The following is a 22,410-nucleotide window of genomic DNA, read 5'->3' as shown; positions in this document are numbered from 1 at the left end:
TGCCAGTTCCAGTGCGTTTCTACTTCTGTTTTTTTTAAATGGGGGCACACGATGCTAGTCAAACTCCAACCCTTTTTACTCTAAAATCTGGTCGGATCAGCTGGCGTGCATTTTTTAAATTCAACTTCAGACAGATTTTGCAAACGATTGGTAGATCAACCGGCTACCCCTTGAGATGTGACCAATGGAAACGCTTTGCTGTAGGCTCAGGCAGAGACAATGATTGGCCCAATGCTTTGCTGTGGGCAGTCCTGAAAGATCTGAAGTCTGAGGAAGCACTATAAGCGGTCCCTATGGGCCAGAAAGATGATGACTCACGTCAAGAAGGAGTCTTGCCTTCAGTGTTGTGGGCCCAACTTTATGGAACTCCCTCCCACTGGAAGTTAGCTATTGCTAGTCGGGCGGTATATAAATTTAATAAATAAATAAAATAAATAAAATTCTGAGTTTCAAATGCTTGCTTAAAACTTTTTTTGGGGGGGAGGACTTTGCATCATGAATGCTTCCTTGATGTTTTAAATTTTCTGATTTTGTCTTTAGATTTTAAATTTCTGATTTTGTCTTTAGATTTTAAATTTCTGAGGCTTAATTTATGTTTAAACTTTTGTATACTGTATATTTGTATTGTTGCTAGCTGCTTTGGTGAAAAGCAGAATATAAAATGTTGAAATAAACAAATACAATGTAATAGATAATAAAATAAGGGTTCAATTCTATGCACATCTTCCAGGAGTAAGACATACTGAACACAGTGGAGTTTACTATTCAGTAAACATGAATCATAGTCCACAAGACCTTTACTGGTTTTCAAGATGCATTTTCCTAAACCAAGCTGTTAGGGAATTCAGTTGTAAGATCTGGCAAGCAGACAGTAAACCAATGTCCAGCAAGCTATGCAAGAGTATTGAAGATCTAGGTCTGTTAGTTAATTCTTTAGTGACAATCTGGGACATGTTTGCACTGTCAATTATTCCAACAAATTCAATGCAGGAAACAAAGGATGTGGCCAGATTTACCCAGAGCCACAACTAGAAGATTTTGTGCCCCAAAGGCAAACCTTAATTCCTTACCATGACTTTGTTATCTAGGTTTGTTTGCAGTCCAACAGCAGATAGCATATCACTTTCCGCTTGCCATCATGTGGCTGCACAAGTGCTCATGCTTGCCCATTTCTTAATTCTGATAATGTACCACCACCACTCCTTGAGATTTCCTCCCAGAGAATAAATTCCCAGGTGAAATCTATTCCAAGCCTTCAGCACAAGGAACCAGCAAACTCTCCCTGAATCAAGCACAGCCTTGCAGAAACATCCTGGAGATTCTTGGATAGCAAACTTGCTTGCAGCCTACTGCCCTCTTCTGGCCCTGCTTATAAATAAAACACACCAGCATAATTCTCTTCTAAGGATTGAATCATTTGGCTAAAGAAACCCTCTGTTAAGTTGTGTGAATTGAATTCTGTTTTGTTGCTGACATTTGGTGGCCTTTCCCCCCCTCAATTGCCCTGCTAGAATCTGGTAGATGCTATCTTCCACATTCTGTGAATTGCATCCTATCATCATCAATGTATTTATTGGAGCCAGCATGATGATAACTCTGAGCAGCCTTCCCTTCATACATGTATTACAATTGTGCATAAAAATACCCGTTATAAATTTAGAAAGCTCCTAATTGTGCTATTCTATTTCCAGCTGTTGGGATCTGCAGCATGAATTTTAATTAAGGACTAAATTAATGCTGCAGATCTTAGCAGCAGGAAACAGCTACATTATTCAAATAGACTTTGATTCAAATAGACTTTGATCAGATTTTTATCTCCCAGAACAACATTCGGATTAATATGAAAGTTGCCTTTGTTTTGTTGAAGAGACTGGAATTACACAAGAAGCTGGAGGAGGTCAGATGCTAAACATTCAAAACGAGGGCTGAACTTGTGGTAACTGCCATTTGTTGCAGACACATCTATGGTGATGGCAGAAGTGGCTCTTCCTCTATGTAAGGACCAGCTGCTGTCTCCTGCACAAAACCAGGGGGAAGGAATATGCTCTGAGACTCTAAGGGCCAGTTCCCTATACATGTACACTACCTAAGGCCAGTGCAATCTTTGAACCTGGATGCAGACTTTATAAACAGTGGGTTGCAGGAACAAACCATTGGCACACCCTTTCCAACCTGTGTAGAATACGGTTTAGTCTCCACATGTAGCAGAATGTAGTAAAATTCTAGGATGGATAGTACCTCGGCATACTGTAGATGGGGGATACCATTTTGAATGCTCCCTTTAAAAAAACAAAACCCTACCATATCAAGGACAAAGGATTTAGCCCAGCCCACCTGTGCCAGCTTTCTACATGCAAAGATTTAATAACAACTGTATAGGGGAACATTCAAAGAACATTTAAAATTACATTGCTCCTCCCCTACATGTCCTGCTTGTAGGCTTCCCATCTGACTGGCCACTATGAGAACAGGATGCTGGACTAGATAGGATTTTGGTCTTATCTGGCAGAGCTCTTGTTGTTTTTATGTAAAGTGGTAAGGGCTATTCTACCTCTTAGGAATGCTATCGCCTAATTCTTCTGCACACATAGACCCAGACTGGGTACAATGTGAAGGGCATGCACATGAACCTGTAAACCTTGCTCAGTCTTTCTACCTCTTTTGGGGGCAATAGCACACCACACTGCATATATATTATTTATTTATTTATTTAATTACATTTCTAGACCGCCCTATAGCAGAAAGCTCTCAGGGCGGTGTACAACAAATAAAATCACAATTAAAATATGAGCAAGTGTGGAAAAAATATATATATATAGTACAATTATAAAACATTAATAAAATTGCCATTGAGATTTAAATTAAGATCATATTAAGTTTAAAATGTTAAATTAAAATATTTAAAAATTTACAAAATTTAAAAAGCCTGGGCGAAAAGGTAAGTTTTTACCTGGCGCCGAAAAGATAACAGAGAAGGCGCCATATATAGCCTCCATAAGGAGAAAGAAATGCCTTCATCATAATCTCCACTTGGTGCTGCATCCCTGCCAGAAACTGGGCCTTTCTCCCTTCATAGATGCTACTAACATCAACTGCCCGGTGAGAAAGAAGCAGCCAAAGTGTCAATACCATTATATCATTAAACAGGATATTTAAAAGCCATACAAACTTTTTAATCTTTTAATGATTTCTTTTCTTTTAAATACAAAAATTTGTAAGCCACACTGGGATCAAAGGAAATGCTTTAAATAAAGAAAACTATCAGATAAAATGGCTCCTGTTCTATTGACTCATAGCTGAATGTATGAACTGCTTTATTTTGACTGATATGAAACTTATACCAGTGTTGGCTTTCACACATGCAATTCATTTCTTGATGTTGTAAACTTTATTTGGGCATTCTTTGTTCATGTGTTGAACAACGTGAGAGCAAAGAGTGGGACCCTGCTGAGTAGCCCTGCCTCTATGGTGCATGCATTTCTTCTGACATTCATGCATATTGTACAAATATCTGAACAGAGGGTGCCTTTATGCATATAGTTGTACACATGAAGGCAACTCTGATCATTCACACATTTAGCCAGTCTATGAAGGTAACTGAACTCACCCATTGCTATCATGTTTCCTCCTTGGGATGCCTCCACTTTCATTCTCCATCTCAAGAACTCCCTGAGCATTTTTGTCAGTACTAAATTACTCTTGGGGTCCACTACTACCACCCACAGCTATTCTGTGGAGGAATCTGCCACTTTTGGTGTTACTACTGTTGGAATCCATGTCCTCATTGTCATAAAAAGCAACACTACATCCACTGTGCTCTATCCTGTCCTTTCTTTAGAGCAGAGGGGAACTGACCAGCAGGCTGGATCCTTAATTCCATTTCCCACAGGCCAACTTTGACAGATGGGCCCATTCACGGGTGTGATTAGCATAAAGTGAGATGTTAGAATTGTCGCCTATGCCACTTCAGACTGCAAGTGAGATATACAGTAGGGCCTCGCTTATACGGCGGGTTAGGGACCAGGCCCCCACCGTAAAGCGGAGTCGCCATAAAGCGGAACCCATTGACTTTAATGGGTTGCGTCACGCAAAAATGATGCGAAAATGCCGCAAAATGGCAAAATCGGCTTTAAAACGGGGAATTTCCCAATTGAAAGCCGCCGCATCAGCGGAACGCCGTAAAGCAGAACGCCGTAAAGCGGGCCCCAGTGTACAATTTTTGCATGTCTTCCCTACTCCCCCACCCCAAATTCTGGGAACTCTAGTTTGCTAGTTTGTCAAGGTCTCTCTCTCTCTCTCAATGGAGATTTTATTGTCACTCTCTGAGGGGTAAACTACAGTTCCCAGGATTCTTCAGGGTGCGTAGGCGCTATATATATGGTATGGGCGCAGCCTACGCACCCCCCACTTCCTACAATTAAAAACTAGCAGGTCAAGGAGAAAAATTCTACCCCAAACTTCTCCCTCTTACACTTCCTGCATTTATTCTACTTAGAAAAGCGTTCAAAAGTGGAATTCCAGAGCTCCATGGTATCGTTCCCTCTACCGTCCATTTTTCACGGTTCTATGTCGACGATCGCTGCAGTTCTGGCATAACACGCAAGTAGGTTAGCGCATGTGGTTGGGTGCATCTAAACGTAACAGAGTTCGCGTGGAATGTTTATTTGGGCTGTTTCCACCTGAGAAGAAAATATTGCAACATGTTCAAAAGTATTACACACCCTGAGTAAGTGGTGGGGAAAAGACCACTTATATTCCCAGGCTCACAGCAGCCTAAATGTTCAGGGGGGAGCACACACAAAAAGGAGGAGGGAGAGAAAAAAAAGTAATAAATTATTTTTTTGTAAAAAAAATTAGGTTTCCCATTTCTGGCTGTAGGTCTGTGTATATATTCACTAATAGGCAAAAAACCTTGTGGTTTAAGAACATACCTATAGCCCACAGGTATTTCTATCAAACTTTAAAAAGCAGGGAAATTGGGCAGCTATAGTGAATGCACCAGGGGAGCAGGAGACCTGACCTCCTCTCTGAGATATTGTACTGCCCTACAAATTTGTCAGAATGCAAACACCATTTGGGTTGGTCTTTCACAGTCCAATCCACTTGCTGTGTAGCTTGCAAGAGTTTGGTAACATATGCCTCTGAGCACATGGTGAGTGGTGGCAACACCTGCCATCTCCAAAGATAGAGAATTATATTTTTGTATGTTTTTTGGTGTTCTTCTTACTTTGCTTCTTTCCTGTGTTATTAATATTTCTACAGAGAATCTAGACAATTTTATTTCCCTCATTATACATCCTAGAAATCTGTGCCAAATTTATTTTTATTAATTTCAAAGCCTTTTTATTGCTCAATGTCATATGATGGTGAAGACAGCCTTTTGTGTTTCAAATTGGAGGTTATGTTCTATTTCTATTTTGGGTGCATTAACAGTTGAATCTGAAATTGCAGTTTGATGTAAAATCAGACTGATTACAATATGTTGCTACTTCAGCAACAACTCTTAGCTGTGGGGAAAAAAGAGGATGCATGTTTTCAGCCTGCTGTGTTTCAGCCTGCTTTATTTACGCCAAGGTGGGCACGGTCAATTAAAAACACAACTAGAATTTTGCTAGAATATATTTTACCTCCCACTGTATTATCTTGTGCAAATTGAGACACTCCTGAGGTCCACTGGAGACTATTCTGCAGAGTAGTCAGTGCCATTATTCCACAATTATGTTTGGAGTTTTTTTAGTATGAATTTTGCAAAGTGTTGCTGTACTTCAGATATTCACAGAAATAGAAACAAAAGAAAATGATTTCCTATAGGAAACGTCACTAAAATTGCAATGGAAATCAGACATATTTAAAGTGACCATCTGAACTATATCATCTTTCTTAATATTGCTTCTTCCTCTGTGCTGAAACAAGATCAGCACAGCACATGTCTTGTTTCTATTATTTGGGCTGATTGCAGGTGTTGCCACCACTCACCATATGCTCAGAGGCACATTACCAAATTCTTGCAAGCTACACAGCAAGTGGATTGGACTGTGAAAGACCAACCCAAATTGTGTTTGCATTCTGACAACTTTGTCGGGCAGTACAATATCTCAGAGAGGAGGTCAGGTCTCCCGCTCCCCTGGTGCATTCACTATAGCTGCCCAATTTCCCTGCTTTTTAAAGTTTGTTAGAAATATCTGTGGGCTATAAGTACATTCTTAAACTGCAAGTTTTTTTTGCCTATTAGTGAATTTCCCTGCTTTTTAATCCAGGAGGTAAGAAATGGGATCCTGTGCAAGTATGTTGAGAATGGATTGATCATTTGCATGCTTATTGAGTTTACTCCCCTGCAATCATGCTTAGGATAGGTGAAACTGACCACAGGGGATGGGGAGGGGAGGAGGAAGGGGAGCAAACACAGAGGGGAGGACTGGGATGGGAGCAGGCAGGACGGGGAGGGGAGGAGGAGGACAGGTTTGATCATTTGCATGTTTATTGAGTTCAGTGCAATTTACTCCCGTGCAATCATGCTTAGGATAGGTAAAACTGACCAGGGGGGAGGGAGGGAGGGCTGGAGTGAGCAGGGGAGGAGGAAGAAGGAATAGGGGAGGGGAGGAGGAAGGTAGAGGAGAGGGGAAGGAGGGGAAAAAGCAGGTCTGATCATTTGCATGCTTATTGAGTTCAGTGGTATTTACTTCCGTGCAATCATGCCATGGGGGAGGGGGAGGGGGAAGGAGCGTATTGGAGGGGGAAAAGGAAGGGGAGAGGAGGGCAGGTTTGATCATTTGCATGCTTATAGAGTTCAGTGTTATTTACTTCGGTGCAATCATGCTTAAGATAGGTAAAACTGACCATGGGTGGAGGAAGGGGAGTGGGAGGAATGGGAAGGAGGGGATTGCAAGGGGATGGAGATGTAGAGGGAGGGACAAAGGAAGGGGGAGGGAAGAGGCAGGAAGGATGAGATAGGAGGGAGAAGGGAGGGTGGGTTTGATCGTTTGCATACTTTTTGAGTTCAATGGGATTTATTTCTGTGCAATCATGTTTGAAAATGAAAATGGACTGCCTTCAAGTCAATCCTGACTCATGTTGACCCTATGAATAGGGTTTTCATGGTAAACGGTATTCAGAGGTGGTTTTACCATTACCTTCCTTTGAGGCTGAGAGGCAGTGACTGGCCCAAGGTCGCCCAGTGAACTTCATGGCTGTGTGGGGATTCGAACCCTGGTCTCCCAGGTCGTAGTCCAACACTGACCTGGGGGAGGGGCAGGGAGGGGAGGGGGAGGAGATTGGGTGGGTGGGTAGTGGGTAGAAGGGAAGCCCCTTTCCTTAATTTATTTATTTATTATTTGATTTATATCCCGCCCTTCCTCCTGGCAGTAGCCCCGGGGAGCAAACAGAAATGATAAAAACACTTTAAAACATCATAAAAAGACCTTAAAATACATTAAAACAAAACGTTAAAAACATTTTTAAAAAAGCTTTAAAAACATATTTTTTTTTTAAGAAAAAGGGTTAAAAACATATTAAAGAAAACATATTAAAAGCATTTCTAACACAGATGCAGACTGGGATAGGTCTCAACTTAAACATTGCAGAATGTGAAAACCCCATGCTGGCTATACTATATAGCCACTCTCGTGGGTATAATTACGGAACCTTCCGTGAGGATTGAAAATGACACGGCCACGCCCCTCAGTCAGCCAATCGGAAGATCTCGAGGCGCGGTTGCGTCAACGATTCAGCGAGGCGCGTGAGCCAGTCAGGTTATAAGTACGCTATTGGGAAATGGCGGGTGGGTGATGGCTACCGACGGCATCGACAAGCAAGGCAACATATTTGAAACACTGCGCTTTGTAGCACTGTCTGACGCACCGTTGCTTTCATTCGGCAGATCATTTGTAACGGCCAATATAAAAATAACAAAGTGCATGCGCCGACGCGCCTTAAGCAGCGAACGTAGGGAATCCCAACGTCTGCAGCAAAATGCGATGAGCGAGGGACGGCCACGATTTGCGATCGGAATGTTTTCGGGTTGGCGCCTGCGCATGACTGCATAGCGGTTCTTACGGCGGCTGCCGAGGAGGGATCTTCTAGCGCACGCGCAGTGACGAATAACGGTGGACTGGGGGCGTGGCTAGACGGTAAGGAAGGGGGAATCAGCTGACTTCCTCGCGTTGGATCGAGGGGCTGTCATCGGCGGAAAGAGGGAGGACCACCCCGGCCTGAAGGAAGTGCCATGGCGACCACTGTTAGCACTCAGCGGGGCCCGGTGAGTACTGGCTGCTGTTATGACGGAGAACGCCCCTACCCTTGGCGACCAGCTCTCCGCGCTGGGAGGGGGACTGGAGGTGATCCTGTCGCCGGGACCTCCTCGAAGGTGTGGCAGGGGCTGAGAAGGCGCCCCTTGCTTCAATGGCTTCAGGAGATATATCTGGATTGAGTCCCCTCCCTTCTCCCCTTCGTTCTCGGTCCCTTCAGCGTGGTGGGTGCGAGGAACGGGCGGACCTAGTGTCCGTTTCTGCTGCCTTTCTCCTCTTCCTTCTCCTCGTCGCTCCTTGTGACACATCCGGGAAGATCTGTCTAGGCATCATTCCTCATTCTTTTACTTCTCTCTCAATTTTAAGCTCTTCGGGTAAGTTGATGAGTGGAGGGAAAGGGATACGAGAAACGGCCAGGCTAGAATAACGAAACCCTGTTTTAAAAATAAAATTTCCGTCACTCCACATATCAGTGCTTCTATCCTTGGCAGGTATAATAGGTAAGCAAAAGGTAGACCACTCGCCGGGGGGGGGGCATGTGTTTGTAAAAACCATGTTTCCACCACTTTTGGTATGTGAAAACCATATTTTTATTACTTGTTTAAAAAAGCTGTGAAAGGCCTGGTAGTGGTTACAGGCTTTGTTAACAGAGACAGGGGTATTATGGAAAGCTCCAATCTAGTAATGTATGTTGCATTTTTGTGACTGTAGGTCTATTTTTGTGTAGAAGGACACAGGGATTTTGTTATATCGGATAACTGTTTTTCTCCAGATACACACGTCAGAAGCGGATGAGTTTTCTGAAGGCTGTATCAGAAAGTCTACAGTGTATACATAGTGGTACTGGCTTTCCCCTGTTTGAAAAGATAGATGCTCTCATACACAGATATTTATTAAAAATATTCAGTAAGTGTTAAAGAATTACAAATTATAGCCTGCCTTTTAAACAAATAACTAGAAAGGAGACTTATAAATGGAATAAATATCTGTAAAAACATTTACATGTCAAATAAAATAAGAAAAATAACGCAGAGGGGAAAAAGAGTAAAACAATCATGCGTAGCAGTAACAAAACAAACACACAGTTGTAGGCCTGGACAAATTTTTGAAGGTCTTGACCTGGCACCTAAAGGATATCACATGAGGCTGCAGACCAGCACCCAAGCTGGGGCACTACCATAGAAAAGGTTGATAGTTGCCCACCTATCATCTGATGGTAGGGTATCTGGTGAATGTAATTTTTGGAAAGATTAGTGTGCCCTTCAAATAAATATGCGTGGTAGGGAACTTCCCAGCAGCTTTGTCATCTTGACAACTGTACATCTAATATTGGCCATTGGAATTTGAAGGATTTGTTTTGTTTGGGTTTTGCCCTTGCATTAGATATGTGTAAATGCTTAGTGTGGGAATCTGCCCTTGGCCTTCTGTACATTGAAGAGCTTTCATTTTTGAGATTCATAGGTTTTTGGGAAATTATGATTAGACAAATATTTAAGATGATAGGGAAGGCTAGTGGGTCATCTTCTGTTTTGTGGAACTCCTGCTTTTGTGTAATACATCTGATTTTCTCTGTCATCTTGTTCCTTATTCTTCTCTGATAGGTAGATAATCTTGTAGGTAGCACTAACCATTTTTAAATGACCTTGTATTTGAATGTTGGCCCATTTGCCATTTTTGAAATTACAGGGCATTCTAATATCCACAAATGAAGTGCAAAGAAAAATCACATAGGGGATTATATAGCATGGCATTTTTTAAAATTTAAACTGTTTTAATTCCCAGAATTCTTAAGTGGTGTTTCTTCAAATATTCCATGTTAGCAGTTGCAGTATTTTTTCCACAATGGGTGTCAGTAGTGTTTATGCCTAGATTGAAAATAATATTTGAATCATTTTCCCCTCTTGCAGTGTTTGCGCTGCTGAGTAGAAGACCTGCATGGCCTACATTTCCTCTCCAAACGGTTTTAGTCTTCTTAGATTACATCTTCCTGTATTGTTCAGCTTTTGTATGGATAATCTTTTATGTCTTGACTGATTTTTGGTGCAGAAGGAAGTTTGAGACAGTGATGCATAAACATTGTATTCTGCCAGTTGACTGTAGTGCCAAAACAAGTACTGCCAGTTATTCTTATATTTTGGAAGTCAGTTTCTAGAATTATAATGTAATTGCATAGCCACTGATGGATGCTAAAGAGCTGTTTTTCTTCCTGGTGTTTTCTGCCTTAGAGGAAATCTGTATTTAAAGCATACTTCCAAATACATGTTTCTGAAAACTCACATATATGGAATTCCAACGTATTATTGGTGCTACTCTGCCCACAGTTAAAAACAAATCTTCTTTAATAAATCTTATTCATCTATAGTGTGTAGATACAACTGTAGTGAGTCAGACTTGTTTGTGGCACACCTCCCTTGATAGCTGTTCACCAATGCCCTCCTCTCCCAGATCAGCTTATGCAGTCCTCTCCTAGCAAATAGTTAACTGCATATGATATTGGCAGCAAATATCCTTAGATCAATGATGGCCAACCTGCACTTTTAGGAGTCACTCTGTTCTCGACACGCTAGACTGAAAGCCAGAATTATCTGACACCTTAAGGACAGTCTGCTGATTCACATCACCTAACAGAAAAGACTTTGCAGATACAGTGCCTGGAGAGTATTAGGTCTATAAATTTGTGGAAGGCTGATGGAATGACTGGTTTCTGTAAGATTACATCAAAAGGCAGGTTAGCAGTGGTCTATTGCTTTTCCAGAATGTGTATGATAGTGCAACAGTGTAAACTTTATTGAATGAAATATTCATGGCATTTTGTTTCTTTATTTTCTTGTAAGTGGAACTGTGCACAATTTTTTACCACACTTTAACTAAAACGTAATATGGCATCCCTGGGCATAAATACAGTTGCTTCCACCACCAGTTTTGTTACTGCTGTCCACAGTACAGTACTTTACTTTTCTAAATGACCCACTCTACAATCCAAAATTACTTAACCGGGGTCTAAATCCTATTGAACTCAGTGGGGCTGAGTATATAGGCATAGGGCTGCATTGCCAAATGTACAAGCCAAAGCCCACATTGCAGGGGAACAAATAATGATGCAGATTACAAGCTGTGGCTGAGTTCATAATGGTTTTGTGTTACAGTCCCTCATTATTACTGCATGAATGTTATCTTGTCTCTTAAAAATGTCATTAGTGTAAGAAGCAGATTTTTGGTTTTTTTTAAAAAGTCTCAGTTTGGATTTCAAGACCAAAAATAGTGTTCCAGACAGCTTAATTTTTAACATTAAAATTTGCTTCTTTAAGAAAAAAAATTTGCTTCTTTAAGAAAAAAAAATGTACAGATGGCCACCTCATCCCATAAGCTCAGAACGTGTATCTGAAAAAGCAAATATAAAATTAATGTGCTAATAACATCTCAACTCTCTAACTCTTAGCACTTCCTCTCAGGAGCTAATCCAAACAGATCTTGTCAGGCTTTTTAACTGGTCTCCAGGAAATGCAAGTTGCATAGTCATGGACCATCACCAGTATTGCTACTGTTCATGGGTTAGTTCGACTGGTAGTGTTGATAGATGTAAGATAGGCAGAGATGAGTAAACTGAGATGGAATTATGACAATACTAGAGATGTGAATGCCTGGAAAAAAACCTGGGAGAAAATAGGACAAAAATTCTCTCCCCCCCCCCCCAGTTTTTTCCAGGCCTTCACATCTCTAGACAATTTTTATTTTATTTTATTTAACAAATTGTATATACGGTTGAATGTAAATACCTCTAAGTGGTTTACAAAAAACATTAAAATTATCAATAAAACAGTTAAAAAAACAAGTAACTAAAACCTATTTAAAACAATTAAATAGCTACTATCTAAAAAGATTAAAACAGATCAACATGAACTATCATCAAACATACGCAAGACATTAAATATAATTCATTTTATGAATTATTTGCCCATTTGGTATACTATTTTGTGATGGCCAAAAAGTGTTTGACCATCTAAAGTGGAGCTTTCTTTACCATACCTTAGAACATATAGGCCTTGGGAGAATATTTTTGTCATGGATTAAATTAATCTATTCAAATCTCACTGCTGTTGTTTCAGTTAACACAATCCTCTCAAAGGAATTTAAATTTAAGAGAAGGACCAGACAGGGGTGTCCTCTCTCTTTTCTACTGTTTGCCCTTTCTGTAGAACCTTTTGTGGAAGCTATCAGGACCAGTAAAATGGTAAAGGGGGTTACAGTAGGAAAATAAAATTTCAAAGTAAGTTTACATGCAGACAATGTACCTTGAAAGGATCCAGAAAATGCTTTCCCTGAGATGTTCAAATTAATTAAAGAATGCAGTAAGGCATCAGGCTATAAAATTAATTTTTCTAAATCTGACCTGATTTGTTTCGAAGTTGAAAAGCGTGTTAAGGAAAGACTTGTAAACCAATACAAAGTCGTGTCTAAAGAGCAACTGGTTAAATATTTAGGTATATGGATGTTAAAAAACAGGGGAAGTAATGAAATCATGACCAATTACTGCAAATAATCAGAACTGAGTAATTGACTGGGATTAAACACCTCCTGGATGGGAAAAATCCCACTATATACAGCCACGAGAGTGGCTGTATACTATAGCCAGCATGGGGTTTTCACATTCCGCAATGTTAAATTGAAAATACCCCCCATGCCATTCTGATGCTTCTCATAAGCTCATTTCAAAACAAAACCTTACAAAACTTATAGTCCTGAACTCAGAAACACTTGCTTAACAACCCTCTCAATTTTCATGGCGATACACAAAACAGTCAGAGAGAATAGAGAGTTCAAAGTCTAAAAAGAGAGAGAAAAAACCCACCCTTTTGGACTTTTTTCTCTGAGAGTTCTCATAATCTGTTGAAATTCATTAAAAATCAGCCATATTCACAGAGTATCTGTAATCATAATACTGACCTTGCCCCATACTCTGACTTTCATCTTCTGCAGTTTAAAAGTTAAAAAAAATGTGTGGCTGATTTGTAATTAATAAATTTTGGCTGGCAGCCTATGATAACACAGAGCATGCTCAGTAAGAACCAACTGTCAGAATTCTAAATGCCAGACTCACAGTGCAAGTCGCTGGTTCATACATATGACATCTCTGCACATGTGGCCGTACATGTCATGTTAACCCTTAGTTTTTTACCTATTGTGTGATAGAGGTACTTTATTTCTTTCAAAGGTGCCTTCCCCCAACCATTTTTCCCTCTACTGGAATGATACTTTTTGTCATTGTTTTTCAAGGGCAGCCTACTTTAGAAATGGATTGTGTGTGAGTCCAGAATGCTTTGAGGTCACAGGCAAAACAAATCTGGCAAGGTTGACTTTTGAAGTTTGCTATAGTCTTTTTAGTGTGCTGTATGTACGGATCGTTCTACTATCCTGTTTCATGTGGATTTTAGTTTAATTTCACAAAGTACACAGGGCAGGGGAAAACATAACAGTGTAAACCTATCCATAATAAGGCTTATTTTTAAGAAATAATGTGGTTGGAAGATTTTAAAAAATCCTGTCCTTTTAAATAACTTGAATATGTTTGCAGTTCTCTGCAGCTGTGAGTGAATATATAGTCGAGCTCTTCAGTTCTCATGAACTGACTAATTAGCATACCAAGCAGATCTTGATATAGATGCACTGCTTTACTTGCCTTTCTATACTGTTCTTAAAATAAATACTTGTGGAGGTTTGTGACTTCATTAACAATCTAGGGTGGCATAGCGGACTGTAAAATTACACATATTACAGATAACCCAGTGCATCAAACATAGCAGTTTGAAATGCATACAAAATGTTTCTAGTTCTAACTAATGAGTGGGAGAAAGGCTTTTCATGTACATGTCAGCACAAAAGCTATTTTTACAACTCAAGTAACATAGTTTTGAAAAATGGTTTATTCACCCATACATTTAAAGTATCAGATACGAGACTTCCAAAGCAGACTGTAGATTTAGAGCCTTATAGTACGATCCTAAATGTGTCTACTCTGACATAAGTACCACTGAATTCATAGAATCATAGAACTGTGCAGTTGGACCTATAAGGCCATCGTCTAATCCCCTGCTCAATGCAGGAATCCAAATGAAAGCATACTCAACAGGTGGCTGTCCAGCTGCCTCTTGAGTGCCTCCAGTGTTGGAGAGCCCACCACCTCCCTAGGCAATTGGTTTCATTGTCGCACTGCTCTAACAGTTAGGAAGGCTTTTCCTAATGTTCAGCTGAAATCTGCCTTACTGTAATTTGAGCCCATTGCTCAGTGTCCTGCACTCTGGGATGAGCGAGAAGAGATCCTGGCCTTCATCTGTGTGGCAGCCTTTCAAGTACTTGAATAGTGCTATCATATCTTCCCAGTCTTTTCTTCTCAGGGCTAAACATGTCCAGTTCTTTCAGTCTCTCCTCATAGGGCTTTGTTTCCAGTCCCCTGCTCATCCTTATTGCCTTCCTCTGAACCTGTTTCAGTTTGTCTGCATCCTTCTTAAAGTGCTGTGTTCAAAACTGGATGCAGTACTCAAGTTGAGGCCTAACCAGTGCTGAACAGAGGGGAACTAGTACTTTACCGATTTGGAAACTATACTTCTGTTAATGCAACCTAAAATGGCATTTGCCTTTTTTGCAGCCACATCACGCTGTTGGCTCATTCTCAGCTTTTGATCAACAACAATTCCAAGATCCTTCTCGCATATAGTATTGCTGAGCCAAGTATCCCCCATCTGATAACTGTGCATTTGGTTTCTTTTTTCCTAGCTGTAGAACTTTGCACTTATCCCTGTTAAATTTCATTCTGGTTTTTTTTTTTCAGCCCAATGCTCCAGCATGTCAAGATCACTTTAAATTTTGTTTCTGTCCTCCAGGGTATTAGCTGTTCCTCCCAGTTTTGTGCGATGTGCAAATCTCATAAGCGTTCCCTGCACCTCCTCATCCAAGTTGAAGAGCACTGGGCCCAGGACTGAGCCCTGCAGTACCCAGCTCGTTACCTCCCCTCAGTTTGAGAAGGAATCATTGATAAGCACTCTTTGAGTACAATTCTGTAGCCATTGGTGGATCCACCTGATAGTGGGACTTAGTCCCAAGTAAGTAGATATAGGATTGCACTCTTAGATACTCATTTTAAATGTGAAAGGGGTTTTTTTGCCTCTCATCGTGGCTCAGTGCCCTCTGTGAGGTATTGGGATTACCTTAGTTGGAAAAGGCTTGCCTTTCCAGATCCTCTCTTCCCCAGCAAGCACTTAATATAATCAGTCGTCATCTAAGAATATTTTGGTTGAAATGTCACACAGGCCCTTAAGAAAAGTTTTTTTAAAATAAACCCATAGCTCACAATGGCAGTATATGGGTATAATTGTAACCCAGGTAGCTAATCTGTTAGGTGAACAAAAGCCTGCATAAATATTTAAAAAATAATGATGGGTGTGGTAAGAATCAAAGTTTTACTGAAGAAAATATCAAGAAGAATGTAAAAAGCATTGGGAGATAAATATTCTTCAGAACAAGAAATCTTTAGTAAACTAAGGCAGAAGCTTGTTGAAAGGGGGTCTGGAGCTATGCTTTTAGCTCCACCTCCAAATTCATACTGTTTCTCCTACCTCCACTGTTTCTGTTATAGTGCTGAGGACAATGTTTGCAGCAAGGAGCCTTCTCTGTACATTGAGGTCCCTGCACAATTTAGAACGTTGATCTTCTGGTCTGCATGTGCCAAAGGCACACTGCGGGTCTCATGTCATGCTGGACTTTTTGAACAGGAAGAAGCCGCATGAGTTTCACACATTACTTCTGCCTGCTCCAAAGCTCAGTGAAATTGGGAGATGCCCCCCTTCCCCACTTTCCGTTATGGGAGAGCAGAAGGCAAGGCTGACATAAGGCAGGAATAGGCAGACTTCAGTCTTAGGACATTTACTTTGTTTTTATCATAACCTCTGTGTCCACAAACTGGAGCCAGGTGCAGAATTGTGGCAGGGTGGGGAATATACACTTAGAATTGAGGTACAGTGTGTCTCTGAGCATATTCTCAGCCACGGAAGTTGTTTTTAGTAGCAGAACTGAGCATGCAACCCTTTCATGTAAAAATCCACTCCCAGTTTCTCATCTCATTCCCCCAAGGATTCTTCACTTCAGCAACTTAATTTAAGGGAGGGTTGTTGTTGCAGTTGCTAAATAAAAAAAGGGAATCAAACTCATTTACATCTACTGCAAGATCTCCATTCTACCTTCTGCCCACCCCTGGTACAATGTTCAGAGAACTGTGAAAAAGGAAGTCTGTACTCCTGGGTGTCGTGTGATGCCAATTTCTCTTGGTGAGTGGATGTATGCAGTCTTCATCTGAAAAGACTTGTACACTCTACTTTTCTAGTTTTTATCAGTGTGTATTGCCAAGACAGGTGCACTATGTGGTTGCTGGCTTCACTGCTTGCTAGTTGCTTTTGAAACAATAGATATATGCCTCGGAGCTTAGAAAAAGCATGGATTGAAAAGCTCTTTAAAAGTTCGTTGCTGATATTCAGCACTTCAAAAACATTGCTACCAGTGCTCTTGCTTTCAGGTAGTGGAATGAAAATGCGCTCAGCTATTAAGAATAATAAATAGCATATAACTTCAGAAAATAGGGGAAGCATGTGGCTGGTGGGATGTGTTAGTTGTCCATGTTACAGGCACAGTTAATAGGTAATTGCTTAACATGTAATCACACAACCATATCTCACATAATATTTGCAATGTAGTTGTGGCACTCAGTGCAATAAATAGTAAATTTTCAACATAAAAAAGATGATGGTTTGGAGTATAAGAGGTATATGGTTCAACAAATTTATAATAGCTGAGGACCTCTTCTCTTGTGTGCCACAGACACAGTTTTGAATGTGTGTGCAAACATATAATCACTGTAAAAAGGGCTTTGATCCTAAGATAGGTTAACTGATACCTGTTTATAGAAGCAAAGTTTCCTGTCTGTTCTTCCTCTCTCCCTTCCTGGCAGTTACCTGGAGGCTCAGAGGGCCCTCCTGGACAACATGGGATGGGGATGGGGATTGCTATTGAGGAGGGATGGCCCAAATCAGGCTGAGGTCTGTCGACTTTGGGTGATTTCCTCACCCCCAGCAGCCTCCTTCAGTTAACTGATCTTAGGATCCAAGCCTTTGTGGTGGTGATGGTTGTCTTGAATAGTCCTAAGAATGCTAACTCTGTTCAATTTTTTTTTTTTGCGGTGGTGGTGATTATGATAATTAAATTGATATCTGCCCTTACTCCCAAAACAGCCCAGGGTGGCAAATACACAAATGATAAAACATCTAAAATTCTAGTACAGCTGCAGACTGGGAAAGATCGCTACTTTAAAAACTTGTTGGAAGAGGAAGGTCTTCAGTAGGTGCCAAAAAGACAACAGATACAGCGTCAAATATTTAATGGGAAGGTGTTATCATGGAAAAAGTAAAGAGAGTTTAAAAAAAAAAAGGATTATCCAGAATTATATCCTAAATCTGCTGCCAATTCAAAAGATTCAGTTGTGGTTAATCAAACTTTGGGAAGATTGTACAGGAAAGGATTAATTTTTTAAATCTTTCACGTTGAAAAGGTCTCACATACATTATTTTAAACATTACAAAAATTTGGTAAGATAGGTCAGTATTTTCTCCTATTTTGCTGGTAAGGGAATGAGAGAGTGGTTTGCCTAAGATCATTTATGGGTCACTGGCAGACACAATTTAATCCAAAGTTTTACTAATTCTTAGTGCAGGGAGGTATCCAGATGTGGTGTCCTGCTTGCACAATGGATTTCTGCTTGCACAATGGATGTCTCCTTCCCTCTGCAGCCTTCTGTCCCAAAAAGCTCCATCATCCACTGGCACGATATTGGTTTTTTCCTTCAATCTCTTACCCAGTGCATTATACCAGTTGTCTTAGTCCTCCGCTATGTATTCTTATGGTCCTTTGGTTGGGTTCCCTGTTTTATTTGTTTCAACAGCTTTTAATGTAGCTTTTTATTTTTTCCATTGTAATTATTGTAAATTAATTATGTTATACTTAGTCAATATTAAAGAATCTACGTTCAGTACAATTTTGTGGTACAATTTACAAATCTAGTTTGGGGCAAATGGCATCTAAAACAGAAGCAAATTTGCTAACTTGGCAAAGTTGGGGAAATTCAGTTTATTTTTGAAGACTATTGTTTTGTGGGCCACATGATTGGCAGTTGTGACGCTAAATGCTTGTAATCTGTATCCCTGCCTTGTATGTAAAACCATTGAGTGTGCTTTTTGGCCTGCTTCTTGAGCCTAAATATAAGTTACCCTTGCTGCATACTGGTTAAATGTTTGTGCAGCACAGTTTGTAGATGTTAAAGGTTTCTAATGACCTCTCTCTGAAACTGAGCTGAGAGGTGAGTAACATGAGCAAATGTTTTTAAAACAGATTATTCTGTAGAACAAATTATGATATAGAGCAATTTGGAAATACTTTCCATAACGTAAGGTGACAATTTTGAGGCTTTAAACTTAGTTGACCGACAACCAGAAGAACTATGGAGTGAAGTCAGAGACATTATTAGGGAAGAATGCCAGAAGACAATACCTCTAGTTAAAAAGAGAGAAAGACCTCAGTGGATGACTGACAAAACTCTTAAAATGGTTAAAGAAAGAAGGAAAGCAAAAGGAGATAGAAACACGGCCAGAACCCTAAATGCAATAATGCAGTGACTAGTACGTAGGGACAAAGAGAACTGTTACAATAGTTATTGTGTAGAAATAGAAGAGGACAACAAAAAAGGTAGAACAAGAGCTCTATTTCAAAAGATTAGAGAAATGAAAGGTAAATTTAAACCATGGAATGCTGTAAAAGAAATGGGGGTGCCACAGCATCTGATTGTCCTGATGCGCACCCTATACTCTGGACAAGAGGCTACTGTAAGGACAGAATATGGAGAAAGTGATTGGTTCTCCATCAGAAAGGGTGTGAGACTGGTGTATTTTATCACCCTATTTGTTTAATCTATACGCAGAACATATCATACGGAAAGCAGGATTGGACCAAGATGAAGGAGGTGTGAAAATTGGAGGGAGAAACATCAATAATTTAAGATATGCAGACAATACCATACTCTTTGCACAAACCAGTAATGATTTGAAATGAATGCTGATGAAAGTTAAAGAGGAAAGCACAAAAGCAGGACTAGCTGAACGTCAAGAAGACTAAAGTAATGACAACAGAAGATTTATGTAACTTTAAAGTCGATGACAAAGGATTATCAATACCTTGGCACAGTCATTAACCAAAATGGAGACAATAGTCAAGAAATCAGAAGATGGTTAGGACTGGGGAGGGCACCTAGGAAAGAACTAGAAAAGGTCCTCAGATGCAAAGATATATCACTGAACACTAAGACCATGGTGTTCCTGATCACTATGTATGGATGTGCAAGTTTGACAGCAAAATAAATGGATAAGAGAAAAATCAACTCATTTGAAATGTGGAGGAGAGCTTTGCAGATACTATGGACTGCGAAAAAGACAAAGAATTGGGTGTTAGAACAAATTAAACCAGAACTATCACTAGAAGCTAAAATGATGAAACAGGTTATCATACTTTGGACACAAAACATGATTCCTAGAAAAGAAAAACAGAAGGGAGTATAAAAAGAGGAAGGCCAAACAAGAGATGGATTGATTCCGTAAGGGAAGCCACAGACCTGAACTTACAAGATCTGAACAGGGTGGTTCATGACAGCTATTGGAGGTCGCTGATTCATAGGGTCTCCATAAGTCGTAATCGACTTGAAGACACATAACATCGTGTAACTCAGATAAGAACTGTCTCTCTTACAAGACTATAATACTGTAGGTCTTTCCTTATGTGACTGTGTCAGCAGCTTTTAGAAAATGTACTGCTCCAATTTAAGATCACACAAGATTATGCTAGAATCCACAAATACAGCTAGAACATTTTCTCTTAGGAATGAATTTTCTTCTTTGTTATATGCCTTCAAGTTGATTACAACTTATGGCAACCCTATGAACCACCCTGTTCAGATCTTGGAAGTTCAGGTCTGTGGCTTACTTTATGGACTCAATCCATCTCTTGTTTGGCTTTCTTCTTTTTCTACTTGCTTCTCTTTTTTCCAGCATTATTGTCTTTTCTAGTGAATCATGTCTTCTCATTATGTGTCCAAAGTATTATAACCTCAGTTTCATCATTTTAGCTTCTGACAGTTCTGGTTTAATTTGTTCTAATTAACACCCAATTATTTGTCTTTTTTGCAGTCCACGATATGCTCAAAGCTCTCCTCCAATACCACATTTCAAATGAGTTGATTTTTCTCTTACCCGCTTTTAAATCTGATGATGACAAGGAGAATTTGAAGATGTTCCTTTCTGACTTCTGAAAAGCCGTTAGCTGCTAGCGTTATGTTTGGTCATAGTGTCATAGTTGTCATTGACAAAGGGAAATTGAGCCCTGGGAGAGAAATCATTTTGCATTTTAAGTTTTCCTTTTCATATCAGGAAAGTTTTACATTACAGAATCCACAACATACTGAGTTGCTTTTGTATACTTAAGGGTTTCCATGCGTAGCTGAAATATTATTGAAGATGCACTAAACTCATCCTTGATGTGACAGTAGGGCATGTAGGCCAGCAGTATGCCTCCTCTTGAAACTTCCTCAATGCATTTCAGCTCTGACTAGCTACATTTTCTTGCTGAGGTCCTGAGGCAGAAGTAGGAGCTGCTGCTTCTTCTAATTAAATTTTATGTTAACTCCTCCACTTGGAAGCTAGTATCTTGGAGAACATGAGTAGCTCTCTGGCATCTTCAAAATCTGTAGCCCAAGGCCTTTATATTTCATGAAATGATGCATGGTGCTAGACATGTATTTGTAAGATTATCAAGGTTGAAAACTCTGGAGTAAAACTCCTGCTGTTAATGTTACCTTTTGTTAGAATCCCTAACATGTTATCTCACTTTTTGTAGAGCAAGATTGGTACAGTGTTAAAGTAGGCTTCTCATATAATCTATAGCTTTGCCATTGTGGAACATTAAATTTTATTTTTTATTTGTTTATTTATTTATTTGATTTATATCCTGCCCTTCCACCCAGCAGGAGCCCAGGGTGGCAAACAAAAGTGCTAAAAACACACCAAAACATCATAAAAACAGACCTTAAAATACACCAAAGCAAAACAACTTTAAAAACATTTTTTTTAAAAGCTTAAAAAAATCTCTTAAAAGGGGTTTAAAAAAAATTGTTTTGTTAAAAAACATATTAAAAAGCAATTCCAACGCGGACAGACTGGGATAGGTCTCAACTTAAAAGGCTTGTTGACAAAAGGCACTGAAAAGATAACAGAGATGGTGCCTGCCTCATATTTAAGGGGAGGGAATTCCACGGGGTAGGTGCCACCACACTAATGGTCCGTTTTCTATGTTGTGCAGAATGGATCTCCTGATAAGATGCTATCTTGAGGAGGCCCTCACCTGCAGAGCACAGTGATCGACTGGGTATATAAGGGGTAAGACAGTCTTTCAGGTATCCTGGTCCCAAGCTGTATACGGCTTTGTACACCAAAACTAGAACCTTGAACTTGGCCCAGAAGCAAATGGGCAGCCAGTGCAATTCTTTCAGCAGCGGGGTGACATGTTGGCGATACCCTGCCGCAGTGAGCAGTCTCACTGCCGCATTTTGCACCAGCTGCAGCTTCCGGACCAACCTCAAGGGCAGCCCCACATAGAGCTCATTAGAGTAATCCAGCCTGGAGGTTACCAGTGCGTGGACAACAGTGGTCAACCTATCCCGGTCCAGAAACAGCTGCAGCTGTCTTATCAGCCAAAGCTGGTAAAAGACAATCCTAGCCACAGAGGTCACCTGGGCCTCTAGCGACAAAGATGGATCCAAGAACACCCCAGATTACAGACCTGCTCTTTTAGAGGGAGTATGACCCCATCCAAAGCAGGCAACTGATCAATTATCCGAACTCGGGAACCACCAACCCACAGCACCTCTGTCTTGCTAGGATTTGGGCTCAGTTTATTGGCCCTCATCCAACCCACCACCGAGTCCAGGCAGTGGTCCAGGGCTTGCACAGCCTCTCCCAATTCAGATGTTACGGAGAAATAGAGCTGGGTATCATCAGCATGCTGCTGACATCTCGCCCCAAATCTG

The 22,410-nt window shown here is 40.4% G+C and overlaps 1 protein-coding gene across 3 annotated transcripts in view; it reads left to right on the top strand.

Moving 5' to 3' along the window:
- The first annotated feature begins 7,755 nt into the window (after positions 1 to 7,755).
- Positions 7,756 to 22,410, top strand: part of TOLLIP (toll interacting protein) — a 51,555-nt gene continuing 36,900 nt past the window's right edge. The window contains exons 1-2 of one of the 3 annotated variants that reach the window (XM_061610098.1): positions 7,757 to 8,254; positions 21,684 to 21,760. Coding sequence is in view for 1 of the 3 variants with exons in the window: in XM_061610097.1 (XP_061466081.1) it covers positions 8,222 to 8,254 (33 nt within the window). In the remaining 2 variants the exon portion in view is untranslated. Of the gene's footprint in view, positions 8,255 to 8,540; positions 8,618 to 21,683; positions 21,761 to 22,410 lie in introns of those variants that run through there. The other 2 variants (XM_061610097.1, XM_061610099.1) reach the window with 2 other exon arrangements.

This window comes from Rhineura floridana, chromosome 2 (assembly GCF_030035675.1).
Source record: "Rhineura floridana isolate rRhiFlo1 chromosome 2, rRhiFlo1.hap2, whole genome shotgun sequence".
Taxonomy (NCBI): Eukaryota; Metazoa; Chordata; class Lepidosauria; order Squamata; family Rhineuridae; genus Rhineura; species Rhineura floridana.
Note: the sequence above shows the minus strand (reverse complement) of the source record. Positions and strands in the feature narration are given on the sequence as shown.